A 23,512-nucleotide genomic window follows, 5' to 3' on the forward strand; every position below is an offset into this window, starting at 1 on the left:
AGGTAAAGGGTAAGAGCTTGTTGAACAAGTGAATGGTGCTATTGATGGAAGATCATGCCACCATCTGTGATGTTTTAAATATGGCTATGTTTCCTCTCATCTAATAAACAATGACTTTAGCACTGGGGATTCAGGCTTCATCTCTCATCTCCTTCTAATATCAGTCTCCATCTCCATCATCAGTGATACAGCTTCATGAGTGCTCAGCCTCTGGACGCTAGCATCTAACTTCGTCTTACTGTGGCAATCCATGTCCTTAGCCTCTACATATGTCTGTAGTCTTGTTCTCTTGCCTTCCACCTCTCTGTTTGCCCTGTTAGTTGACAGGGAATCGATGGCAAAGGATCCCTCTCCTCTGGGATCGCTGGATGTAACAGAGCGGTTCTCACCCTCACCAGCTCCGCCCCATGCACATTCTTCACTAGCTCAATTCTGCCATCACAGAATGGGGCCCAGAGCAGATGGCACCTCTCAACACCTATCTTTGAAGCCTCTATCATCCCCGTCCCCATGGAATGCTTTCTACTGACAATGGTTCTGTGGCTTTCTGCTCAGTAACTAAAACCTATCTTGACCTTGAAAGGTGGCTTTGGTCTCTTGTTTTGCTCTGAGACAGGCTTATCTGTCTCCATGACTTGTCTTTATTTTCTTCTCCTCCTGGGTTCTGTAGCCTGCCGTAGAAAGAAAGGCACAGCCCTGTAAACTGAGTGCTAGGTCCTTCCTTTTACCCAAGTGAGGCCTCACTCCATCCATTGTCCCCTGCTTTGGAGCATAATGCTCCTCCTCCTCTTTATTCTTGGACGTCTTTCCTACTCTGAAAAGAAGATAGGATTGATCCTGCTGCCTTTTCTTACCTCTTGATCCGTACAAAAGAGACACTCTTGGAGACAAAGGAGGCAATTTCCCACCTTTGGAGGCCCCCTACATACCCAGAACCTGTCTCCTGATGAGAGGGGGACAATACCAACCAACCCTCCAAAACACCAGGTCACCTTTTGCCCATGAAAGTCTCTGATCCTCAGGTTCCCATGGCCCTACTTATGAGGTGTCCCTGGAAGGTCCGGAGAAAACTGACAGTTGTGGCAGACATACATATATACATACATACATACATACATACAGACAGACAGACACACACACATACACACACACACACACACACAGAGGCCAGAGGTCAACACCACGTGTGTTCTCAATTACTCTCTACCTAATTTTTTGAAACATGGGCTTTCATCTCATCTAGCTCACTGCCTGGCTACACTAACTGACCATCAAGTTCTGGGGATCAGTCTCTGTCTCCCAAATGCTAGGGTTATAACTCATCCTGTCAGAATTTATGGGGGTGCTGGGAAATCTGAAGTCCTCACATGGGTGCAGAAGGCACATTACTCATGGAGTCATCTACCTGGTGTCCTCCTCCTGAAGTCTCTCTGTCCTTCAGGGTATTCTGGATTCGCTCTTTGACAAGCGCCCCCCCAATGACACCTGTGTGCTCCTGGACTAGAGGAAAGCACTGTGCCTGAGCTCACACTTGGGAGGGACCTGGGCCACTCAGTCATATAGGAGATCATTTTCTAAATGAGCTAGTACAGGCTTCTTTCTAGGATTGCTCTGGTGCTATGGCCATGTGTCCCCCATCTTTCTCCCATTAAATTCCCTTTGGTCCCCACTGTGGGGATGTCAGCAGATGCTTGAGATGCAGGTGGGCATCTGTGATCATACTGCTGAGATGGGTGGCCTGTGATTAGTAGAGAGTCCGTGTACTGTGGGGACATAGTCACCTCCCTTCAGCTTCAACCCCACCCAACCCCCTGAGAAACTTGGTCTGCTTTATAATTGCAGTGTCTGTTAATGAATGAATTTTAAAATTACGTAATAACAGCAAAGAGCAAGTTTGGAAAATGGAGGAAAGAAATAGTAGCCGTCTCGAAGACTGTCCTAATAAAGGCAGCGGTCATCATTTTGGTTCCCTCCTCCTAGCTTTTTTACGTGTGGTTTCTAGTAAGACCCCGAGCATACGGATTTCTAATGCAATTCACGTGCTTCTCCATCAGATGTAACAGGTGGCACCTCAGGCAGCCAGTGGGTAGAGCTGACCTCTGGGCTGGGCAGAGAACTCACGGTGTGTCTTACATGAGTCTGGAAGGTTCCTGGCAATATTGTCCTGATGCCTCTGAGGCCTTTCATACAGTCAGCTCCTGGAGCATGATCCCAGATCACTGGAGTGTACAAAGAGAAGTGACTGGAGGTTAAATTTCTAAGACAAAGCACTTTTGCCCAGCTTGTTTTCCCCACACGAACAGTTACGACACTTATCATCTCACATGTGCAGAGGGTGCTCCTTTCCACAGTGTGCCTCCTCCCTCTGTCTCATCAGCCCTTGCAATCACCCTGCAGTGTGCCCACCGACATCTCTATCATCTGCAGATGAGGCAGCAGAAATCTAAAGAGACTTGCCCAAAGTCGTACGTCTTACCTTCATGTAGCCCTACCTGCTCTGATTTTTGCTCTTTGTAGCCTGTTCTTTTGACATTCAGACACATTATGTTTCATCTACAGTTGACTTTCCTGGATGCTTTTCTTAAATTCCCTCCTCTTGCTCCCTCCAGGGGGCCGTGATAAGCGAGGTGGACCCATCCTGACCTTCCCTGCCCGAAGCAATCATGACAGAATAAGACAGGAAGACCTGCGGAAGCTTGTGACGTATTTGGCCAGCGTGCCAAGGTAAGGTGAAGGGGAACCATCTGTAGGGAGGGGGAGCTGAGCTGATGCCATTGAGTTGAGACAGCCACGGTGCCTGCCAGAGCCCTTGGATTGGATTCTAATTGTTCCTGGAACATCATCAGCCATTGTTCACTACATTCCTAGTTTTCCCGTTGTTCCTGCTGGGATTCATCTGGAAGTGGTAACTGTGGGCAGAGGTGAGAATCCCAGGCTCCAGGGACTGGTGTGGGGCCTGTGACAGGAGACAGCTTGGCCTGGCTTGGAGGAGTGGGAAGCTGCTGTTTATTTTCATGAAAACTTCTGGCTCTCCCACTCTGGCTTACATAGTGGTTACTTTTAGATTCTCTGAATAGATGTATGGCCCTTGGACATGGGGGCAAATACCCTCTCTTGTGTCACTCATCTAGAAGTAGCACACCGTTCAATGTCAGCCCTGCCTTCTCAAGCAGGGTAATATTGCTGAAGAAGAAGGTAATGATTCATTATTGAGACAGGAAGTGACTCTCACTTTGTATTAATCATAGACACAACACACACACACACACACACACACACACACACACACACACACGATATATGTAATATATGTGTGATATCAAGTTTCACTGATGAGAGATTGGGGGCGTAAATGGATCCTTCAGGGCAAAGGGTGATAATGAAAGATTGGGAAGCACTGTCTTGATACCACCCTTGAGGCAACTGGTAAAGGACATGCTGCAGACATGACTTATGTCTTTGAGAAGGGATGGAAGAAGCCTTTGACTGGTTAGAATGTAAGATCCAGAAGAGCCCTTGGGAATAGTCTGATATATATATATATATATATTTTAAATATGTGTTTAGAGATGGGGCTGACATTGGATGTGAGTGGCTCTCAGGGATGCTGCTGCAGAGCTTGCCTGGGACACACGCCTCTCAACCTCAACACTGGTACCCCATTCCTCATCCAGGACACTGCTTTCTTTCTCTTAGCCAGAGTGGTCGCCTGTGGAGTGTTGGTTGTGGGAGATAAGAGGTGGTGTCTTGGGCTTTCAGAATTTTCATTTTATGGGAGAATTAGTAAATTAGTCAGAGGAGCTATAAATTCTGCTGTCTTCGGGAGGAGACCTGGGATATTTTTGAATGTGCTGATTAAGTTCTTGAAGCAGGTGTCAAGTGAGGCAAGCAGAGCATTTTGGAAAGCTCCAGGGAAGGAAACGTGAAAGGGTTGGTGGATGTTGATGGGCAGGTGGTAAAAGGAGTTTTAGGAGCAGTATCACATGCTAAGACACATGTTGAATGGAATGGTGAGCCCAGGAGAGCTCTGAGCAGAAGGCTGTAAACAAACAGATGTGGAAAAGGATCTCTTTTTTTTTCTTGATGATATCCATGGGGGTCTTCTGCCCCAGTAAAAGAACTTTGGATTATACCCAAAGAACTTTTAAAGTATGAGTGCATGAGAGTGAACTAGAGAATAAAAGAGCCTGGAGGTCTTTAGAGGGAAGACATATTCCCGTCTGACTCGGAGCAAGGAGGTGGCTGAAATAAGCCATGATTGTGCTATATGATTTGGTAATTTAGCTTTGGAGGGCTAAGCAGTTTTAAAAAGTGCCTTCCCCAAGTACACTAGTAGGTGTGAGACAAGGCATTCTCTGAAGCAATTTACTGGAGGAGTTTTTATAAGAACTCATGATAGACTCTCAGTTCTCTTTGAATCCCAGGAGAAGCAAAGGATGCAGTTTTTCTTCCTCAGTGTTCATGGCATCCCTACAGCCCAGACAGGCTCATCCTTTCTTTAGAATAAAAGCCAAAGAGTTGGAAGAGCACACTTTCCTTCATTCTGACTTGTTAAGCAAAGACGGGGACAAAATGAATTGGAGGCAATTAAGAATGGAAGAGGTTTCTGCTGGGTAAAAGATTAAACCCAAGAGGGGCTGAGAGGAAGGTCATGAGAACAAAGGAGAGGTGATAGTGCTGTCTGTGAGGGGCACACTGTATGCTGCTCTCTGCCTCCCAGCATGGCAGCCTGTGCCCCCCACCCAGGGCACATGGCCTCTTTGCAGCCTCCAGTGGGTGGGAGGCAGGAAAGCTGTTGTTATCTTCAGTGGCAAGAATTGTCTGTTGACTCCTTTACCTCCCTCCAAGGGGACTTGTATTCCCTGGGATTGTGGGCAGCAGCTGCCGTCTACCGACTGGTTGTGCCCACCAATCATTTCCTAATTCTGCTGGCTGGATGCTCACACACCATCACTCATGGGTACCAAATCTGCAATAGAATTATTCTAAAGACCGTGACGTGGGGTAGGAAAACTGAGAACTTAGTATGCTGTTCCTCTGCCTAGCTGTGGCTTTGGGTGTGAAATGAAGCTAGATCAGGTGGATGATTCTGATGAAAAGAAATGATTGATCCTGGGTCATGATCCGGGATGCTGAAACCATCCGGGATGGTTTTCAGTTTGGAGATGGGGTGTTTATTACAGGCTGGTGTGCTCAAATCTGTAGGTGACATTCGATACTCATTTATCTGTGCCCTTGTTTATTATTTAACAAATATTTAGTGATTCTTAGATGCCAGGCAGATTGAAGATTCATGGTTAACAGGAGACATATTGAGGAAAGTAGGGGAAGCCTGGCTATTTCTCTACATAATCCAGACTGCTAACAGTAAAGGGCAGTGCAGACATGTCTGTGCTGGACCACAAAACTGAATCGGCTAGCAGAAGACAAAACAGGAAAGGCACCTGAGAGCTGGAAGGATCTGGATTGTAAAGAACCAGCCTGTTTAGAAAAGGTGATTAACCACAGTCGTGATAATTAGAAATGAATAGTAGCGCTGTCTGCTGTGCAGAGAGGCCACGTTGAGACCACTGCGTTCAACTCTGCCGCATCACACTCGTCAGCCTCATACACCAGGCAGGGGGCTGCCAAAGTAGCCACACTGCAGCATCCACCAATGGGAGAAGAGAGAAACGATCCCTGACTTGGTCAAAGGCGCTGCCCTAGAGAAGCAGGATTGGGGTCATTGACGGGTGCATCCCGAGGACAAGGTAGAGATCAGGACTCAAATGCAGAGCCTGCCCACCTGGGAACTGTCCAGCAGCAGGCACTCCGCCCCTAGTCAGGTCACTGGACCCTAGACAGTTTTCCATTAGGGATGAAGTAGAAAGATCAACTCTACTGATTCAGACATGGCATTGTGTTTCTAAGTCTCTTTCCTGTCCTTGGTTCGAGGTTGCTGTGATATTGGAAAACATATGTCCCATAAAAATACAGGCTCTGAAACCAGCAGACACATCCTTTTCTTGTGTCTTGAAGACACAAAAACTAAGTAACTCCTTGCCTGGCATCTTGTCTATATCTTCAGTCCCAAGACAACTGCTTTCTCGTCTCCAAGTCTCTTGGTGAGACTTTTGGGGCATTACCTGGGGCCAGAGATCAATCAAAGGTGTAACAGTTCATGTCAATTCTAAGTTACTTTTTAGGGCCCTTCTTGACTTGAGTTGAGGTCTTTTCTCATATTGCTTCTGATGAGTTTGGACATCTACACCCAGAGTCCCTTCTACGCATCTTGTTCAGAGAAACCATAGGTTGCGAATGACCTTAAAAGTCTTCTCTTCCACTCGCCGATCTCAATACATACTTACTGAGTGTCTACCGTGAGCCAGGCCCTAGATGGGAATCATCACCAGCTGTCATGGTACCTTTTTTCACTGCCACCCATCATACACTTATCTGACCTTTTAGTGTCCTTCTGCTCTGCTATCTGCTTGTAGTTACTTGTATGTGAAAGGAGCGAAAAGGAAAAACAGATATGATCAGTTGGTGAACGTCCCTCAGAACTGAGAGATGGGGTTGAAAGTACAAACCCATGAGTAAGCAGAAGTCCAGACATGGCGGGCAGCTGACTGTATGCTTGAGGTAGCGAAGGTTGTTTCTGTCTCAGCAACTTGCCCCGTTCAGCATCGCCGTTATCCCACTTTGTCACGATCATCTTTTTGCTGCTCCTAAGGTACCAAACGCTGTGCTGCCATCGACTCCGCTCTCAGCAAATGCTGCCAAGATGCTGAGTGTTCTGTCAGGGAGTGCAAGTGTCACATCAGCGAGGGGAGGAGATGACAAGACATTAGGACGGGTTATTCTTTAGTGCCAGTCAAACCGAAGTGCCTCTGTCTGTAGCGTATTGTTTGATAATATTTGCACCTCTTCTGTTGATTCCAGAAAAAAAAAAAGATAAATTGGGCTTGAAGCCAGAACTGTCTTTGTGCTGCATCATTGAAAGATAAGAATAAGCAGAAAGGACCCGAAAGACAGCTACGGGAAGAGGAGGGGGAACTGCAGAGGTTTCCTCCTCCCGTTGTTAGCACGAGAGAGCTGGCGCTGTCCAGAGTGTCATCACCACAGGCACTCTGTATTTAAGACCTGCCTGGGAGTGCTGTTGTGTCCTGTCCTTTGTTCTAGGACCATCCATTAAAGGAAGGCACAGGGGGAAATCAAAGTGACAGAAGGCCAGGAGGCAGGACCAATAAGAACAGTGGCTCCCTGTTTGTATTTCCATTTGCCTAAAAATTAGGTTTTCAATTTATTTTGTTGCCCGTGTCAAAGGCTTATCGTTTCTATTACAGTTTCCACATTTTACACATATTTTTCAGCAATATCAGTTAAGCGTCCTTTTTTTAAAAAAGCTGTTTGTAACATCAGTCCTGAAGAGCAAATAGTGTTCTATGATGTGGCTAAGGAACATAAAACCACAGTAGTAACTGCCATTGTTAGTTATCACCTTCCATAGAGTCATGGCAGCCTTTGCAGAGACGGGCGGAGAGGGATCACATGCACGGCTTCAGGTCTCAGTTCTGCCACTTGCAGTCAAGAAACATGTGGCCTCAGCTTGTATAGTTTAAGACAACGTTTAGGGGCAGCTTCTAAAGGTGTGAGGAGGCTTGAGGAAAAACACCAAGATTTGAAACAGCAGCTAGGGCAACCTGAGTCTTTCTAGGCCTGGAAGGGGGGAGGGTTTGGGAGAATCAAAAGGCTCCAGGGCTATGCGTTGAGGAGAGAGATGCTGCTAGTACATAGTGACTCCCTGGTGGGAAGGGGACAGGGACTTGATATCTTACTCACCTCTCCTCTCTTCTGCTTGTTGCTGACTGAGTACTCCTGGAAGTCGGGAGGCAAGTGAGTCCACTGATGTAACTGATGTGGCTCAGCCTTCTAAGACCCTGCATAGTATAGAGTGGGCTTGTAGGAGTGTTGATGGAAGACATTGGGCATAGGGTAAGACCTGGGCATGGTATTCCGAATGTCTTAGTCTAGTATTCTAATTCTTAATGTGGAATTATCTCATAAAGGTGTCGTGAAGGAATCTTTCAGTCACTCAATAACCATTGCTCTCTCTCCCCCAATGGGGGTATTAGTAGTAGTAATAATAAAAATATACGTGTGAACACACAGCAATGCATGCTCTTTAAAGAAGAATAGATATACTGACCATGAGCGTTACAAAGCACGATAGTGGGATAGGCATGTCACTCTGTCCCACAGCTTGAGAGGCAGAGCATGACCTCTCCTCCTGATGCTTCCCACAACTGCCTCCCCCTCCAGCATGCCCCCAGATACAGCCGCTGCCTGGAGCTTTGTGTTTCTTCTTCTCATACCTTTTTTGGTATAGTTTACCCCCCTATTTCCATAGTCCGTATCCTGTCTTGTTTTTTTTGGTTTGGAGCTCAGCAGTTATAGTGCCGGTGCCAAAGTGAGGTCTCTCTGCGTGGCTTTCCTGACGAGAGTAACAAGCAAAACATGGATACATCTTCACTCCAGTTTTGAGTGAAAAAGAAACAACTTTTGACTCTGAGGGCTAATAACCAAATTATTAATAGAAGATTAGTGGGGTAGTGAAGTGTCTCTTGAGAAATTCCCCTTAGTTAACTCAAACAAGGAAAATCAATCATGATTACTTTTTTTCTGTACTTCGAAGAGGCGCTATCATTGATATCAGTATCAAAGAATACGTGAACTTCTTTTCAATTCTTTGATTGCTGTTAAGTACGTCAAGGTTGCCAAGTGCTGACACAGCATGATTAGATCTTCCTCCTGTGGAAGAGCCTGGAAGAGTCCAGCGTGAGCAGCACCTGAGATGGGTGCTGGATGCGGAGCTGAGCCCAGAGCTGGGGGCTTGCATCATGGGGCACCTCTAGAGCTGTTGCCTGGGGGTGGGGCCTTTGCAAGGTGGGGCCACTCCAAGCATAGGCTGGAACTCTAGGAGACTCTTGATTTAAATGCCCGGGATGGGGCAGCCCCGGCAGAGCGAAGGGCACAGGGCAAGGGGAGAGTAAGGCAGGCAAGGTCAGAGAATTTTCACATTAAGTTTCAGAAACCCATGGGGCTACAAACCTAAGGACTTTTGAGAGTGGCAGAAAGGAATTCCATAGGTCCAGGCAAGGAGTTTGGCTGACAGGCATTCACAAGGAGAAGGACAATTAAAGTTGCATCGTAGAGGATTGGCTTTGGCAGCTGAATGGAAAATGGAATGGAGAAGGCTAGGTAGGGCATGCACAGTTGTATTAATATGGACGAAAGATAATAATGGCTGGCATTTGTTGAATACTTACTAGATCAGCCCTGGGCACTGCTAGAAGGGCCCTACATTGACTTCATTCTCACAGCACTTTGAGGTAATGTTATTATTATTCCCATTTCACTTCAGGGGAAACTGAGGTCTGGGAAGGTTAAGTAACTTGCCAGTTGGGGACGCGGCCAGTATAATTTGAAGCTACATAGTCTCTACTACCAAAGACTATGTTTTATGCATCAAAGAGACAAGGAAGCCAAAGTAAATGCAGTGTTGACAGAGTGCAGGGGACTGACCTTCAAGGTGAGAGGTGGCCTCAAAGGCGGCTAAGACTGAATTGGAGAAGAAGGGGAGGAAGGAGCTGGGGACATGTGCTAATAATGGGCTGCAACGATCCATGCTTCCAACCTCCTTTCCCAAACGTTCTCTCTGGAAGCTGGGTGTAAAGGTCACCGTGGGAGCCTGTTCCTCATAGCTTTACCCAGCAGGTCTACATAAAGTGGGTGATTGGACCACGGGCCTGAGTGCAGGTGTCTGAGATGGTCTACACTTGGCTGTGCTTGGAGGGGTGGGGGCGTTCTTTTGCTCCAGTCCTTGGCGTCTCTATAAATGCCTTAGGGCAGAGACAGGGCTCGTTGGAATAGGTTCCAGGCCCTCTCGAGGCTATCCTTTATTTTCTATCTGTTTATCTCCACTCTCTAACTCTATCTAATGTTTCCTGCTGCTCGCACTCAAGAAAACTCTGGGGAACTGTGGGGTTGGTGGGTAAACGCCCCACAGTCACCAAGGCAGGAAATACAAATGGTGATTGCCACAAACCTAGGCTTCTGCCTGCTGGCCGGGGCTCACTTGTGTATTGGGGAAAATTATAAAGGCCACTCCACCTAGTTAAAAGGAAGATTTATTTAGTGGATGACTTACAAATGAAGGAATAGATAGGTTGCGGGGGTCTGGGGAAGGTGTATCGTAATCCAGCGGTGTTCTCTGGAGCTCTGCACAGTCAACCTCCACCATCCAGGGTCCAGGCACAGAGAGTGCGCACAGAGCGAGTGCTGGCCCATCCAGCTCTCCGGTTTCCAGCGCCTCCCCTCACCCTGCCTGGTAGGCATGACAGTTGCCAGAGTCTCAATGGGGGTTGGAACTTCCAGATCCAAGCTGGAATGGCTACCCACTACACTTGTGGCTGTGGGAGCTGGGGACAGTGGAGAGGGTAGGTGTTTTAGAGTTCCTCTCTCATGTTCACGTTCAGTTCCAGACAAGCAAACTCAGCTTGTTGATGCTCAACTGTGGAAAACACCAGATTGTACCAAGGGATGTAGAGAAACCGTAAAAGCAATTAAACTATAAGTTTATTTAAGGAGATAAAGACTGTCAGTAGCCAGGGACCTTCCCTCCAAATCCAGTGGGTAGGATGTGCTGTGTGAGAATGTAGTGATGGTATCCCTGCTCTTTTTCATTGGGTCTGAGTTGGGTCCTTCGCCCAGCTGCCTGCCTGTTTCTATTTTCTGTACTGTTCTGGGGTCAGGCCCATGTTTCTGGACTTAGTGGTCAGCTGATATGCAGGTTGAGGTTGGTTCACTCTTGTGATATGTCTGCTGCCATAGGACTTGGCAGGTCCGCGCAGTCCTGGTGGGACCAACTGTTGCAGGGGCATAGAAAAGCCTGAGAAGAAACAGGTTGTGGGGAGGAAGGGAAGAGCAGCATGCTGCAAACACAGAGGCAGCGTTTGTGACTCCCTGGAGAAAAACAACCCAGGCCAGCAGAGGCAGAAACCATGTGGTCATGAGTTACCGTGAGGAGCAGCCCTGAGTATTCCAAGAACCAAGAAGTGCCTTCAGGAGAGAAATCCAAGGCTCAGCCCTGCATGACAGAATCCTAGTAGAGGGGTTGTTGTGGCCATGTGCTTCATAGAGAGAACCCTGGGGGTTGCTACTGACCTTGTGGGAGGGTATAGTGTGCTATATATATATGTGTGTGTGTATGTGTGTGTGTGTGTGTGTGTGTGTGTGTGTGTGTGAAAAATTACAGACATGCGTGCAACTTCTGTGGGGGCTTCTGGCCCAGAAGAGCTGCCCTCTGCAGGAGTGTGCATTGTAGCAGGAATTTTAAGAGTTCTTATTAATAAAATCAAACCTGAGGCGAGTTATTGGGGTCCATGCTGGTAGATCAGAGAGACAGAACAAGCCACAGCTATCTCACCTCACCAGTTCCTCAGCTGGTCCTGTTTCCTCAGACTGGAAGCTTCTGTGTCCTCATCCCAATGGCTTTCAGCTGAACTGCTGCTAGAAGCCTGAATGCTTAACCAGCCACATGCTTAACCAGCCAAATGCTTAACCAGGCCAAAAGCTCCTAGTTTCTGGTCCTCACGCCTTATATATCTTTTTGCTTTCTACCACCACTCCCTGGGATTAAAGGCTGGCTTTCTGGGATTAAAGGCGTGTCACCATGCTTGGCTATTTCCAATGTGGCCTTGAACTCACAGAGATCCAGAGGGATTTCTATCTCTGGAATGCTAGGATTAAAGGCGTGTGCTATCACCGCCTAACTAGTGGCTTGTCTGTTCTCTGACCCCAGGTAAGTTTATTAAGGTACACAATATTTTGGGGAACACAATACCACCACAGTGCATGTGTTCTCACTGACCCTTTGTGTGCCTGTGAACCACAGTGTGTGTGAGGGTTCACTGGGATGAAACACAGAATCACCTCAAACCCCCACAGCTGTGCAAGTGGCGATGTCTCTACCTTGCTTGTCACGCTGTTCCTTGCGCTGCTTCCTGAGAGTTAGGGGTAGAGCTCTGCTTATGCCATGGTGGTAAAACTATAGGATAGAAACATAGACTAGACCTGTAGTCTAGTCTGAAGGAACTTATACATGTATAATGCTGAAGGGGTAAATATACATGTCTAATGTTTGGCCCTCTTCTTAAATTGGAAAGGTATTTCTAAAGTATTTTTAATTTAAAGCATTGGAAAAATTGAAATCTTTTGGAAAGTACTTAGAATTCTACCACCTAAGAGTTAGTATATTGTTCTGTTTCCTTCCTGTGTTTTAGAGCTGGTAAAAAAAACACAGGGAATCATCATTTATCCCATTTTCACTTAGTTTTATACCACAAACTAGTTTCTTAACATTGTAAAGTTGTATCATGGGATTTATCGTGTTTAAATTAACTCTAACAGAAGTGTCTTAGATAGGGTTTCTGTTGCTATTATGAATCACCATGACCAAAAGCAACTTGGGGAGGAAAGGGTTTTTTTCAGTTTACCATCTCAATTACAGTCTACCGTGAAGGGAAGTCAGGACAGGAACTCAAGGCAGGAACTGAAGTAGAGGCCATGGAGGAGTGCCACTTGCTGGCATGCCCAGCTGACTTTCTTATATAATTCAGGACCACCTACCCAGAGGTGGCACCACCCACCCTGGGCCAGGCCCTCCCACATCAATCTTTAATCAAGAAAATGTCCCACAAGCTTGCCTGCAGGCCAGTCTAATGGAGGTGTTTTCTCACATGAGGCTTCCTCTTCCCAGATGACTCTAGCTTGGGTCAAGTTGACAAAACACAAGCCAGCTATTAGACATCTAAATTATTTCTAAAACTATCGAAAATAATCCTTCTTAATCATCATTATGCATAAACTTGTTCTATTTCTTCAGTGTTTTTTTCTTTAAATTTTTTTTGAGATTATAATACAATTACAACATTTTCCCCTCCCCCAACACCCTCACGTATACCATTCCCCTCCCTGCTCTCCTTCAAATTTATGGCCTCTTCTGTTTCTAATTGTTATTGCATGCATGTACATACATATTCCCAAATATAACCTGTTCAGTCCACACAATGCTACCTGTATGTGATTTCCAGGCTGACCGTTTGGGCACTGGTCAACCAGTTAGGGTGCTCTTTCTTGGGGACGGTCAGTTCATCTGTCCCCAGCTTTCCCCAGTTGCCTATAGATTGAAGTGGTTTCTTTGGTATCGATTTTTGGCAGTCATGGAAACCTTTGTTAAGGTAGATGATATGACCACATTGCTTTCAAGATCCCCCACTTACATTCCCAGTATGACTCGCTTCAACTGCAAATTTTTACTTTGACACAAATTTAAGTGTATTGCTCACCATTGCCCAGGAACCACTGCCCATTGTTCCCACCCGTCATCAGCTAGGCCTGAACCCGACACACATCACAGCTAGGCCTGATCCTGGCTGTGTAAGGAAGGCTAAGGGGATTGTCACAGGACTTGCCCCTCTGGGTCTCTCAGGCAAAGGTTTTTTGTTTTTTGTTTTTTTAACTTTTCTAAAACAGTGTGACCCCTTCACAGAGACCTCACAGAAGTGTTCAGAGCTGCCGTGACATGCAGCAATGGCCAGATTCTTGTGTCCTTGGTGAACTTTTAGCTCTCCCTCGTGTGTGTTTAGCTTGTCAGTTGGTTGAACGGTCAATCCCCGGCTTGGCTCAGTGAAGCTGTCAGCCTCCTCTATGCCCAGCTGAACTGGAGGCCTTAGGTGCCCTCTCTCAGGAAAGCGAGGCCTCCTGGGAGTTCATCTCTGGGCGGCTCAGGTGTGGTCTTTAACATCTCCTTTAAAGGCTGCTGGAGTCCACCGAGAGCAGGCTGATTAGGAGGCCAAAGTGTCCGCTGCAATCTTGATTAGGCAAACCCCAGTGTCAGGTGAAATAAGACCCGATGCAGCCAGGCCTTCCTAATGCTCATGCTAGGCAATCAGGGGGATTTGAATTTAGCTAGGGCTCAGTTGGTTGGGGTGCTGGAAGCAGGGGAGCCCCTTGAATACAGATGCCTACCAATGAGGGGGTTGTTGTGTTTTGTTTTTTTCTTGGTGGGTTTCGGATTTGGTGCTATTTCCCTCCCTGCATTTCAGGGACATTTCCAGCATGTTTCCCAGACATTACTTTCCACACTCATCCATGGTTAGGTCGTGGGCTGTGCCCTTTGCTGGTCTCAGAGTAGTCTATGCTTTCAAGCACCTGTGAGATACGGGCACTAGTTTCGCACCAAGGCTGCCTTCATTGGATGCTTTTGACACTCAGGTACGCTGCCACCAAGTGGTAGAGGACCTTTGCTGAGCTAAACGGGAGGGCATGAAGATGCTCCAAATGGGTAGGTAATATTCTGTTCTCTTCTCATCAGGTCTTGTGTTTTCCAGCTTTACTTTAAAAAAAAATTACTATATACTAACATTTAAGGAGCCATAGACATTATTGTTCATCCACTACAAAATATGTTTGATACAAGTTTTCTCTGATAAATGTAAGTAAATGCAAAATAAAATATTGCATGTGGAAATGGCTAGCCTAGATACACAGTTGTGCCAGCATTTTATAATGATGCTATTTTTGGGGAAATATGTTTAAAGAATATAGCATATATGTAACAATTCCCACCTTTCTTTTATAAAATTATATTTTGAAAATTAAAAGCAAAACTCTGCTGTCGGCTTGTCTTCAGTCTTAGCAGACTGGGCATCGTTACCTCTCAGGACACCCACAGTCTTCATCACCCTTCTCATCAGCCACAGAGTTGGAGATCAAAGTTTTCATTTGTCTTTTCAGACTCTTCCTTTCAAACACTGTTTTTCTTCCTGGCACATGGAAGACAAGAACACGGGAGAACATGCTTCCCAGGGCTTTCCCTGTGCTTCTGCCCTCTACTGAAGGGTGTTTGCCCACCAGTTCATGGTGTCTGGAGTTGCCTTAGATGAGATATGTTCTACAATTCTCCCTCACTCGTCCAGTATTGTCCAAGAAGAACAAATACTTGAACAAAGTTTGAAAAAGACCATCATTGAGCCTAGACAGTTTGTCACAGATAGAAGGTCTGGTCTCTGTCGTGAGGCCAGATTACCCATAGGTCATGTGCTCTTGTGAACAGGGAAGGGTTTGCAGGGTGGCTCTTGTTACTTATCTGTGAGTCTGCCCAGCACCAAGGTAAAGGGCAGGGCCTCACTCCTAGACTCCTCAGAATTCAAAATTCACTACCACCAGGAATTTTGTGAGTGCGGAGTCACCAGACTAGGCCTCCTTCAGGACATCCCTGCCCCCTGTCAGGGCCTGCAAGGGATCCAAGCCTTTTGCTGGGATGAAGTATGCACAGGCCGGGAGGCAGCAGAAGTGGTCTGTCTCACTGAGGAGGCGCTGCTGTTTCTAAACGGAGCGAGGATGACAGCCAGTTCTCCAGAGCCCAGACGGAGCACTTCTGTCAGTGGGGTGACTCAGCGAGCACAAATATGTTTCCGGGTAATAAGAAATGACACAATCCCAGCGTGCGTCCTGATGGCCCTGCCTCTCTCCCCCAGAGATTCCTTCTCTCCCAACTCCTAGCTGTGTTGGGTCACTCGAGGACCAGGTCTGGTTTGGGGAGCTCAAAAGCCCCGATGCCGAAGCGTAGTCTCCCTCACATCTCTCAGACTGTTCTGTCCACGGCTGGAATTTTATCTGTTCCCATCACGGCTCATCCCATCATGTGCTGGTTTTGGGCCTGGTGCCCGAGCCAAGGTCTGAACCTGTGACACACCCCATCCTGGTTCCCTGTGGGAAGAGAACATCCTTGATTTCCAGATTGGGATGTGGGAAGCCCAGGCTTTCTAACTGGTCAGCTGACGGGAAACTTCCTGTGGTAGACCTGCAGCAGGGCCAGCCCTTCCTTAAACTGCCCAGCCCTGACCACGATGGAGTGCTTTCTCAGTTCTGTGGGTGCGCAGGACAGTTGCTTATATGCACCAACCCCAAGGGGCTGGTCAAATAAATGATCCTATGGCCTTTTTAGCTTGTTCTCAATTGCAGACTATTTGGGACAGTTTTGGGGAACCCGTTTTTGCCTTCAGGAAGGATCATGGTCTGGTTATGTTTCCAGAATCCAGGGAAAGGCTAAAACCAAAATGTATCCAAGGCAGCAGTCAAGCTTACTAGTTACATGGAAACTCTCTCTTTGGTCTGTTACTCACAGATGTGAGTAGTAATCAACAATGTTACTTTTTTTAGGTTAAAGTAAGTTTTTCCATCCTTCTGGCCTGGTCAGACAGGCAGATGGAGAAAGCATAGTGGCCAGGCTCAGTGTCAGTAAACAGGTTTGCTGAGGAGGGCTGGGGAGGCAGAGGGTGAGTACAGAGGCTGTGGGACTTGGTTTCCAGATTGTTCTTTCTCCCCATCCGTTGCTTTGGTTATTTCATTTTGGCCTCATGTTCCGAGTAGCCCAGAAAAATGGGATAGAGGCTGTTGTCCTAGGCAGACATGTCAGTTTCCATCCCCTGTCCCTTTGCCACCTCCTAGACTTCCAGAAATGGCTGAGGTCTTCCTAGAGTGCCCAAGGCAGTCTTCTCTCAGAGAAGGTCGCTCCCTCCCCCATCACATCCCAGGCCAGCTGGCTCTGCCAACATGTCTCTTTTCTTTGTGAATCAAAGTCGTTTCAAAGCCCAGCCAAAATAACCTTGCTGAAGACAAATACAGCATCAGGGTTATGTAGCAAGTGGGTGGCCTCTTACAGGGGGAGAGGGCTTCTTCTTTGGGAGGCTGCATGCTGCTGTTCTCACACTGGTCCCAGAACTCTTTATGACTCCCCTTTGCTGTGTGCTCTTGTGACATCTTCAGGATGGAAAGTCTCAGGCCTTCCTGCCCATGCTTTATCTGCACATGCATATTTGTTGAAAGGCAGCTTTAGAGATGGTGTGTGGATGAAGAGTACCAGTAAGTGAGTTTAGGCCTCTGACCTGCCACTTGATGACCACGTGGAGAAATACCTGGGTCACTGCAATTTAAAACTCTACTTTCCCTCGTTCAGGGAGAAAAATTGAAATGGCCACTCCCTGCTCCTGGCATTTGTAAACAGCCTCATCTGGGCGAAATTGGGTAGTGAGTTTTAAAGAACTAGAAAGCACCAATCTTCCTTATTTGGTCCCCACTTTGGGGCTCCCTGACTCAGGTGTGGTCCTGGCAAAGCTGGGGAGTACAACTGGAAAGGGGTACATTCTTGTCCTGGAAGTGGACAGAGCACAGTAAGCCTTAATTGCTACAGCCTATGCTAAAACCTTAGGAGCTGGGGGACAGGCACTGGAAAAGTACACAGCCCCACCCCACACAAGTTAATCAAATCTCCCAGGCTGTCCAATTTTTTTGGCATTGTAACACAACAGTTTACAGATTTGTATTGGGCCTCCTTCATAGCTGTCCTTGACTATTTGTGACCTGCGGCTGTGTGCTAGATACTCTTTACAGGTGGATTAAGGTTCAAAGATTTAGATAAAGCATCATTTTGTACTACCTTGCCTTCCCCTCTGTCCCTCACATAACAGGAGATTCAGAGGCAAAAGATGGGTTGTTTCATGGCATAGAAAAGACACCAACTTAGGCTAAGGAGATGGCTCAACCATCATGAGGACCTGTGTTCTCTCCACAGCATCTACACTTTAAAAAAAAAAAATGGAGGCGGAGACAGCTGATGCCCTGGGATCTCTAGCCAGATAGGCTAACGTAGTGGGTACACTCCAGGCCAATGAGGTACACTGTCTCAAAAAAACAACAAACAAACCAAAGTGCTTAGGTAGCTCCAGAGGAGTGATACCAAGGTTGACCTGTGACATCCACGTATATGATCACATTTATCTAAGCGCCCCCAGCCCCCCACATACATGCGCACTTATATGAATATACAGAGACACACATAACACCAAACCTTTAGAATAATGACTGGTCAAGGGGACAGTGTTCCAGTGAAGCGAAACAGAAGCAGAAACCAAATGTTTGGGTGAATGAGTATGGCTCCCTAGGTGGCTTCAGTGGCAGCCAAGTCACCTCCCAGTAGAACACCAACGAATGGTGGCCTCACAGTGGCCCAGTGGAGAGAGAGACATCTGCGGCAGGCACAGGGAGTCCTCTGCTCCTACTCCTCCCGTTGGATGAACAGCCATGGGGAGGCCCTCCTCTGTGAAGGATGGCCCGGAGAACTGTCTGTGGGAGCAAGCATTCATTACTGCCAGTGCTCCCCAGAGAATGGCTCATGGCTCCAGAAGGCAGGCCTCCTCCAGTGTTCTTGTTGCTACCTCCGATTATACAGATTAGAGAAGCTCAGAGTGAGTGCTGATGTGGCTTTAACAGGTTCCTTCAACACCTGCTGCTGATTGCCGCTTGTTTGGGAAGGCGGGTATGGCCTGGTCCGGGGCAGTCGGCAGAGAACTGGCAAAACCCAGTGAGGAGCAGAAAGCAGGCTCAGTGGATCCAGAGATCACAGCCAGAGCCCCTGTGGTTCTGAGGGTGGTGTAGAATTCCAACAGGGATGGGTCCAGGGAAGCGGTTTCTCCCTCTCTCTTTCCGTTCATTCGGTTCGTGGGGTCGGTGCAGAGCCAGGGCAAGTGGGAAGCGGATGGCTTGTTTGAGGCTGCCAGTCTTTCCTCTGCTCTCTGCTCATGGTGATGTCTCCAAGTATAGACATCCAGTCAGGAGCCACGGGTAAGATCTCTCCAGATTCCTCTGTACCGAGTCTGCAGGTGGCATTCCTGTCTGTAGCCGTAATTACCACAGCAGTGGGAGTGGTGATAAACAGAGAGTCCTTAATGTGACTTGTCCTTCTGAACCCATCCCTCAGTGATCAGGCTAGCCTTTGAATTTGTTATTGTCCCTTGACAGCTTTATGAATAGGTCTGACTTACAGGTCAACTCTGCTCCATTCCAACCCAAACACTGGTCTTTCCTGTGCTCTACACAAGGATATACACATGTGCGCGTGCACACGCGCGCACGCTCACACACACACACACACACACACACACACACACACACACACACACACTCACTCTGCTAACATCCAGCTGACAAAGCAGTCCTGGTAACCTATGTGCAGGAGGGCAGCCCTGCCTCCTCTGCTGGTCAGCTGGAGGGGAGTTTGCTGCTGATCTCTGTGCCCTGAGCCATCATCAGGATGCATTTGTGTTTTATTTATTGCAGTAACTACTTACAGTGAGAATCCTAGCTATTCATGGGAACAAGGTGAATCTCAGGTGATATAGTCGCTGAGACAAAAAGAGTCAGGCCAGAGCACAGTACAAACCAACTGATGATGGCCTTATAGTGGCGTAGTGGAGAGAGGTCAGGGTGGTCCTCATTCCTGAGCTGGGGCTTTTGTATTCACACAGCTTATGACAAACATCTATGATTTCTTAGGTATACCATGGGGGTATTATTACCTTCTACTACGTTTTGTGGGAGGGATAAAATCACATTGTATGTAAAGTACTTACCATACACAGAACCTCAGATAATCAGTAAAAGTTAGCTTTTTTTTTATTAACAGAGGAATGTCTCACTTTTACCAAACCATTTGCTTCATGTTGCCATGTTTGGGCGTCTAGATGATGCCTCTCCAGCCTGACGTTTCATCTTGGCAGTGCCGAGCTCCAGGCCAGTGTGGCTGCTGGCCCCCTGCTCACCTACAAGACCCTGCTCTTCCTGACTCCCACTCGGTGGCAAGGCAGCAGCCCCCAGGTGGTTGAGGGTTTTGCACGGACTTTTCTTTTCTTTTCTTGATCTTCTCTCAACTAGTTCCTTCTCAGTGTTTAGGTCTCTGCTCTCCATGTGACTTGCCCTGAGTATCTGAGTTCTTAAGTATTACCCATTCTCTTTAGCTGCTATCTTATGTCTATCACTCCTTCTAGAATATAACTTTCATGACTCTGTCTTTGCCCACATTTATATTCCAAACCCCTAGTATCAGGCCAGCTACAAAATCAATCCTCAATAAGCATTTATTGGCTGACTAATTAATGGACAGTATGATATATTTAGGGGATAATGTGTTTCTTATGAACATCCTCATAACTAGATTCTCTTCTTTATTTTTTACTTTTTCATTGTGTGTGTGTGCATGTGCATATACATCTATTCATATGTATAGGTGCGCACACACAAGTCAGAGACCAACCTCGGGTGACATTCCTCAGTTGTCCACCCTGTTTTTTTGAGATAGGATCTCTCATTGGCCTGAAGGTTGCCTAGTAGAGTAGGATGGCTGGCCAGCAAGCCTCAGGGATCCGTCTGTCTCCTCCTTCCCCAAAGTGGGATTATAAACACATATCATACTTGACTTTTTGTGTGGATTCTAGGGGATCAAACTTGGGTCCTCATGCTTATGCCCTTTACTGTACCTCATCCCATCCCGAAGTCTTCCCTTTGAAGCCATATCAATCTATATAGGGGCATAGATATTGATCACGCAGAGTCTGTCCATAGTTACCCATGTGACAGGTGCCTTGCCAGGTAAGCATGGGGTCAGAAAACCCCCTCGACTTTAGAGATGAGTAGGAGGGACGGACAGTAAGAGAGGACTTCCTGGAGGAAGAGTCTTGCAAAGTGAGATCTGAAATGTGATTAGAAGTTCTCTAGGCAGAGGTGGGGTTGGAATGGGCAAGCACAGAGACATGGGGGGGGGGTGAGAGGCAAGTGTAAGGCAGAGCGAAGCTAAAGACAGTTGTGATGCAGGCATGACATGTTGTCCTGTTTGATGGGGTGATGACCTCTGTGACTCGGAAAACCTGAGAAGAAGAAAGGGTAGTATTGAGATCTAATCTTTGGTCACACGATTGTGAGTCATATCCAGAGTGGTTCACTAACGTAGCCAGGCTAGAATCTGGTGAGACACGTGAGCTTCGCTGAGGCCTCAGTTGGCTTGGAGTGAGGGGTCCGTGGTTAGGAAGTGAGACAGGAGGAAGTGGTACTGGGCTTCCCCGAATCAGACTGTACCCAGTGTGATGCCATAGCGTAGGGTTGCCGCTGACAGGCACTCGGCGCTGCTGTCCAGCTACCAACGTGACTGTGACTTGAGACACCTAGTCCTTACCCTCCGGGCTAAGGCCATTGAGTATTCTAAGTTGAGAAGCTGGGCTGGGGTGACAGTGACAGCTGAGACAGTCAGAGAAGCAAAACCAGGGCCAACAGATGAGTCACATCAGTGTGTGAATGAACAGGAGTGGGCTGGTGAGCCAGGATTCACGCCTTCTGCCGAGACAGAGCACTGTGCCTGGTGGAAGCACTTGTGAGGACTGGCTTTGTAGGGGGCTTCTCAGTAAGAGGCCACTAACAGGAGAAAGGGTCAGCTGTCACATGTCTTAGCATTCTGACTCACTTCTTGGAATCCTGGCCAATAAGCAGATAATACCCTGGTCTGCCCAGTGTCCTGAGGTCATCTTACATAAAGCCCACTTTAAGAGAAAACTCCTCCCCTTTCTCTATTCCCACCAGGTATGCACCTCTGCTCTCTCTCTCTCTCTCTCTCTCTCTCTCTCTCTCTCTCTCTCTCTCTCTCTCTCTCTCTCTCTCTCTCTCCCCCCCTCTCTCCTCTCTCCCCTCTCTCTCCCCTCTCCTCCTCCCTCCCTCCCTCCCTCTCCCTCTCTCTCTCTATATATTTCCCTCCCCTTTCTCCTTCCCTCCATTCCCTTCTCCCTTCCCCCAATAAACTTTCCACATGGACATGTGTCTGCATGGTGTGAGTAACTTTCTACCACTCCACGCTGCAGCCCACGACGCATCAGCATAGTGTGTGCCGCATCAGCATAGTGTGTGTCTCCCTCACCCAGGGGGGCACCTTGGCCCAACCCACCAAGGCTTCCCATGCATGTCTATTCATTTACTCCTCATCTACTCACCAGTGAAGCCCTCCTCATCTGGATCCTTTAGATCTCAACCATCCCAACATGGTTCTTTTGGTCAAGAGATGGCTCTGGGGGTACCAGATGTGGGTAGGACCTAAGAGATCCCTGGAGAGACAGCCAGGACTTGGCCTAGTCATTGAGATGAGGCTCCAGGACAGATCTATGGTGAATATACACACCGTCATGATTTCATTGCAGATCAATAGAATGGGAAGTCTAGGGAGGAGGCACTTCAACATGCCCAAGCTCAATCAGCCATACCTAGGAAAAGCTGTGCCCAGCCCTTCAGGGAAGCTCCTTAGGCCAAGTGGCAGCATTCCCAATCTACAGAACCAGAGGCATTTCCCAAGCAGAAATTCTCCCAAGCTTGTGCTGGTGATAAAGGGCTCCATTCTCCCGTAAATGAGAGTAGGAAGCTACCGAGAGAGCATGCTTATTGGTTTCCATGGCAGATGTCCTGATTGGATGTCACTGTTGCTCAGTCTGATGTGGTTGTGTGGTGCATACCGTTTTTAATGTGCATCCTAATAGCTGATTTAGGCAAAGTGAATCTATCATTAAGCTCTCATATACCACACCCAAGAGAAGTGCTGTCATTGGTCATTGTCTTAGTTAGGGTTTCTATTGCTGTGAAGAGACACCGTGACCATGGCAACTCTTACAAAGGAAAGCATTTAATTGGGGGTGGCTTACAGTTTCAGAGGTTTAGTCCATTGTGGTCATGATGAGAAACATGGCAGCATGAAGGCAGACATGGTGCTGGAGAAGGAGCTGAGAGACCTATCTACATCTTGATCTGCAGGCAGCAGAAGGACACTGTGTCCTACACTGGGCACAGCTTGAGCATATGAAACCTGTAGAGGAGACCAGCCCCCACACTTAATTACCCCAGGAACTCTTGAGGAATGAGGGATACGAGACTTAAATTAGAAATAGAGGGCAGAGAAACAGAGAGAAAAACACAGCATGGACTCGGGTGGGCCTGGATCCTTATCTAGCGGCCCAGAACTTTATTCCAAAGGTCTGTTTATAACAATGCCAAGGGGTGGAGCAAAAGACCTCCCCCTTGCTAGTTACAGTCACCTGGTACCCAGGCCCATGGTCCAATCAACCTCTTATGCAGTTCTACAGGGTACAGCCACTAGGAAACCTAGTGGGCTCCGACTGAGACCTCAAAGCCCGCCCCCAGAATGACACACTTCCTCCAACAAGGTGGCCCCTACTCCAACAGGGCCACACCTACTAATAGTGCCACTCCCTCTGGGCCAAGCATTCAAATAAACACATGAATCTATGGGGCTATACCTATTCAAACGCCACAGTCATGAAAGAGACTCCTGGACCTCATCCCAGAATAACTTCCCTCAGAATGTTTGGACAGTCCCCCAAATGAGCATTTTCAAGTGAACATCCTGGGTGAAACTGAAAGGCACTAACGTGAGAGAGGCAACAGCATGAAGCAGTAGAAATGCCTTTTTGAGCTAGCACGCACTCACTGATCGAGAACAAATCCAGTGACGTTTAATGGACAGAAGAGTAAATGGTCTAGAATTGAGCAGAAGCAGCAACTGATCCATCACCCGGTCATTCGG

The 23,512-nt window shown here is 47.5% G+C and overlaps 1 protein-coding gene across 22 annotated transcripts in view; it reads left to right on the top strand.

The window, feature by feature from the left end:
• The window catches only part of Kalrn (kalirin RhoGEF kinase), a 607,498-nt gene that overhangs the window by 177,835 nt on the left and 406,151 nt on the right, over window positions 1-23,512 (top strand). For all 22 annotated transcript variants that reach the window (XM_028886329.2, XM_028886335.2, XM_037209787.1 and 19 more), the window contains exon 3: window positions 2,610-2,724. In XM_028886329.2, coding sequence (XP_028742162.1) covers window positions 2,610-2,724 — 115 coding nt within the window. The remainder of the gene's footprint in view (window positions 1-2,609; window positions 2,725-23,512) is intronic.

Source organism: Peromyscus leucopus, chromosome 12 (genome assembly GCF_004664715.2).
Source record: "Peromyscus leucopus breed LL Stock chromosome 12, UCI_PerLeu_2.1, whole genome shotgun sequence".
Taxonomy (NCBI): Eukaryota; Metazoa; Chordata; class Mammalia; order Rodentia; family Cricetidae; genus Peromyscus; species Peromyscus leucopus.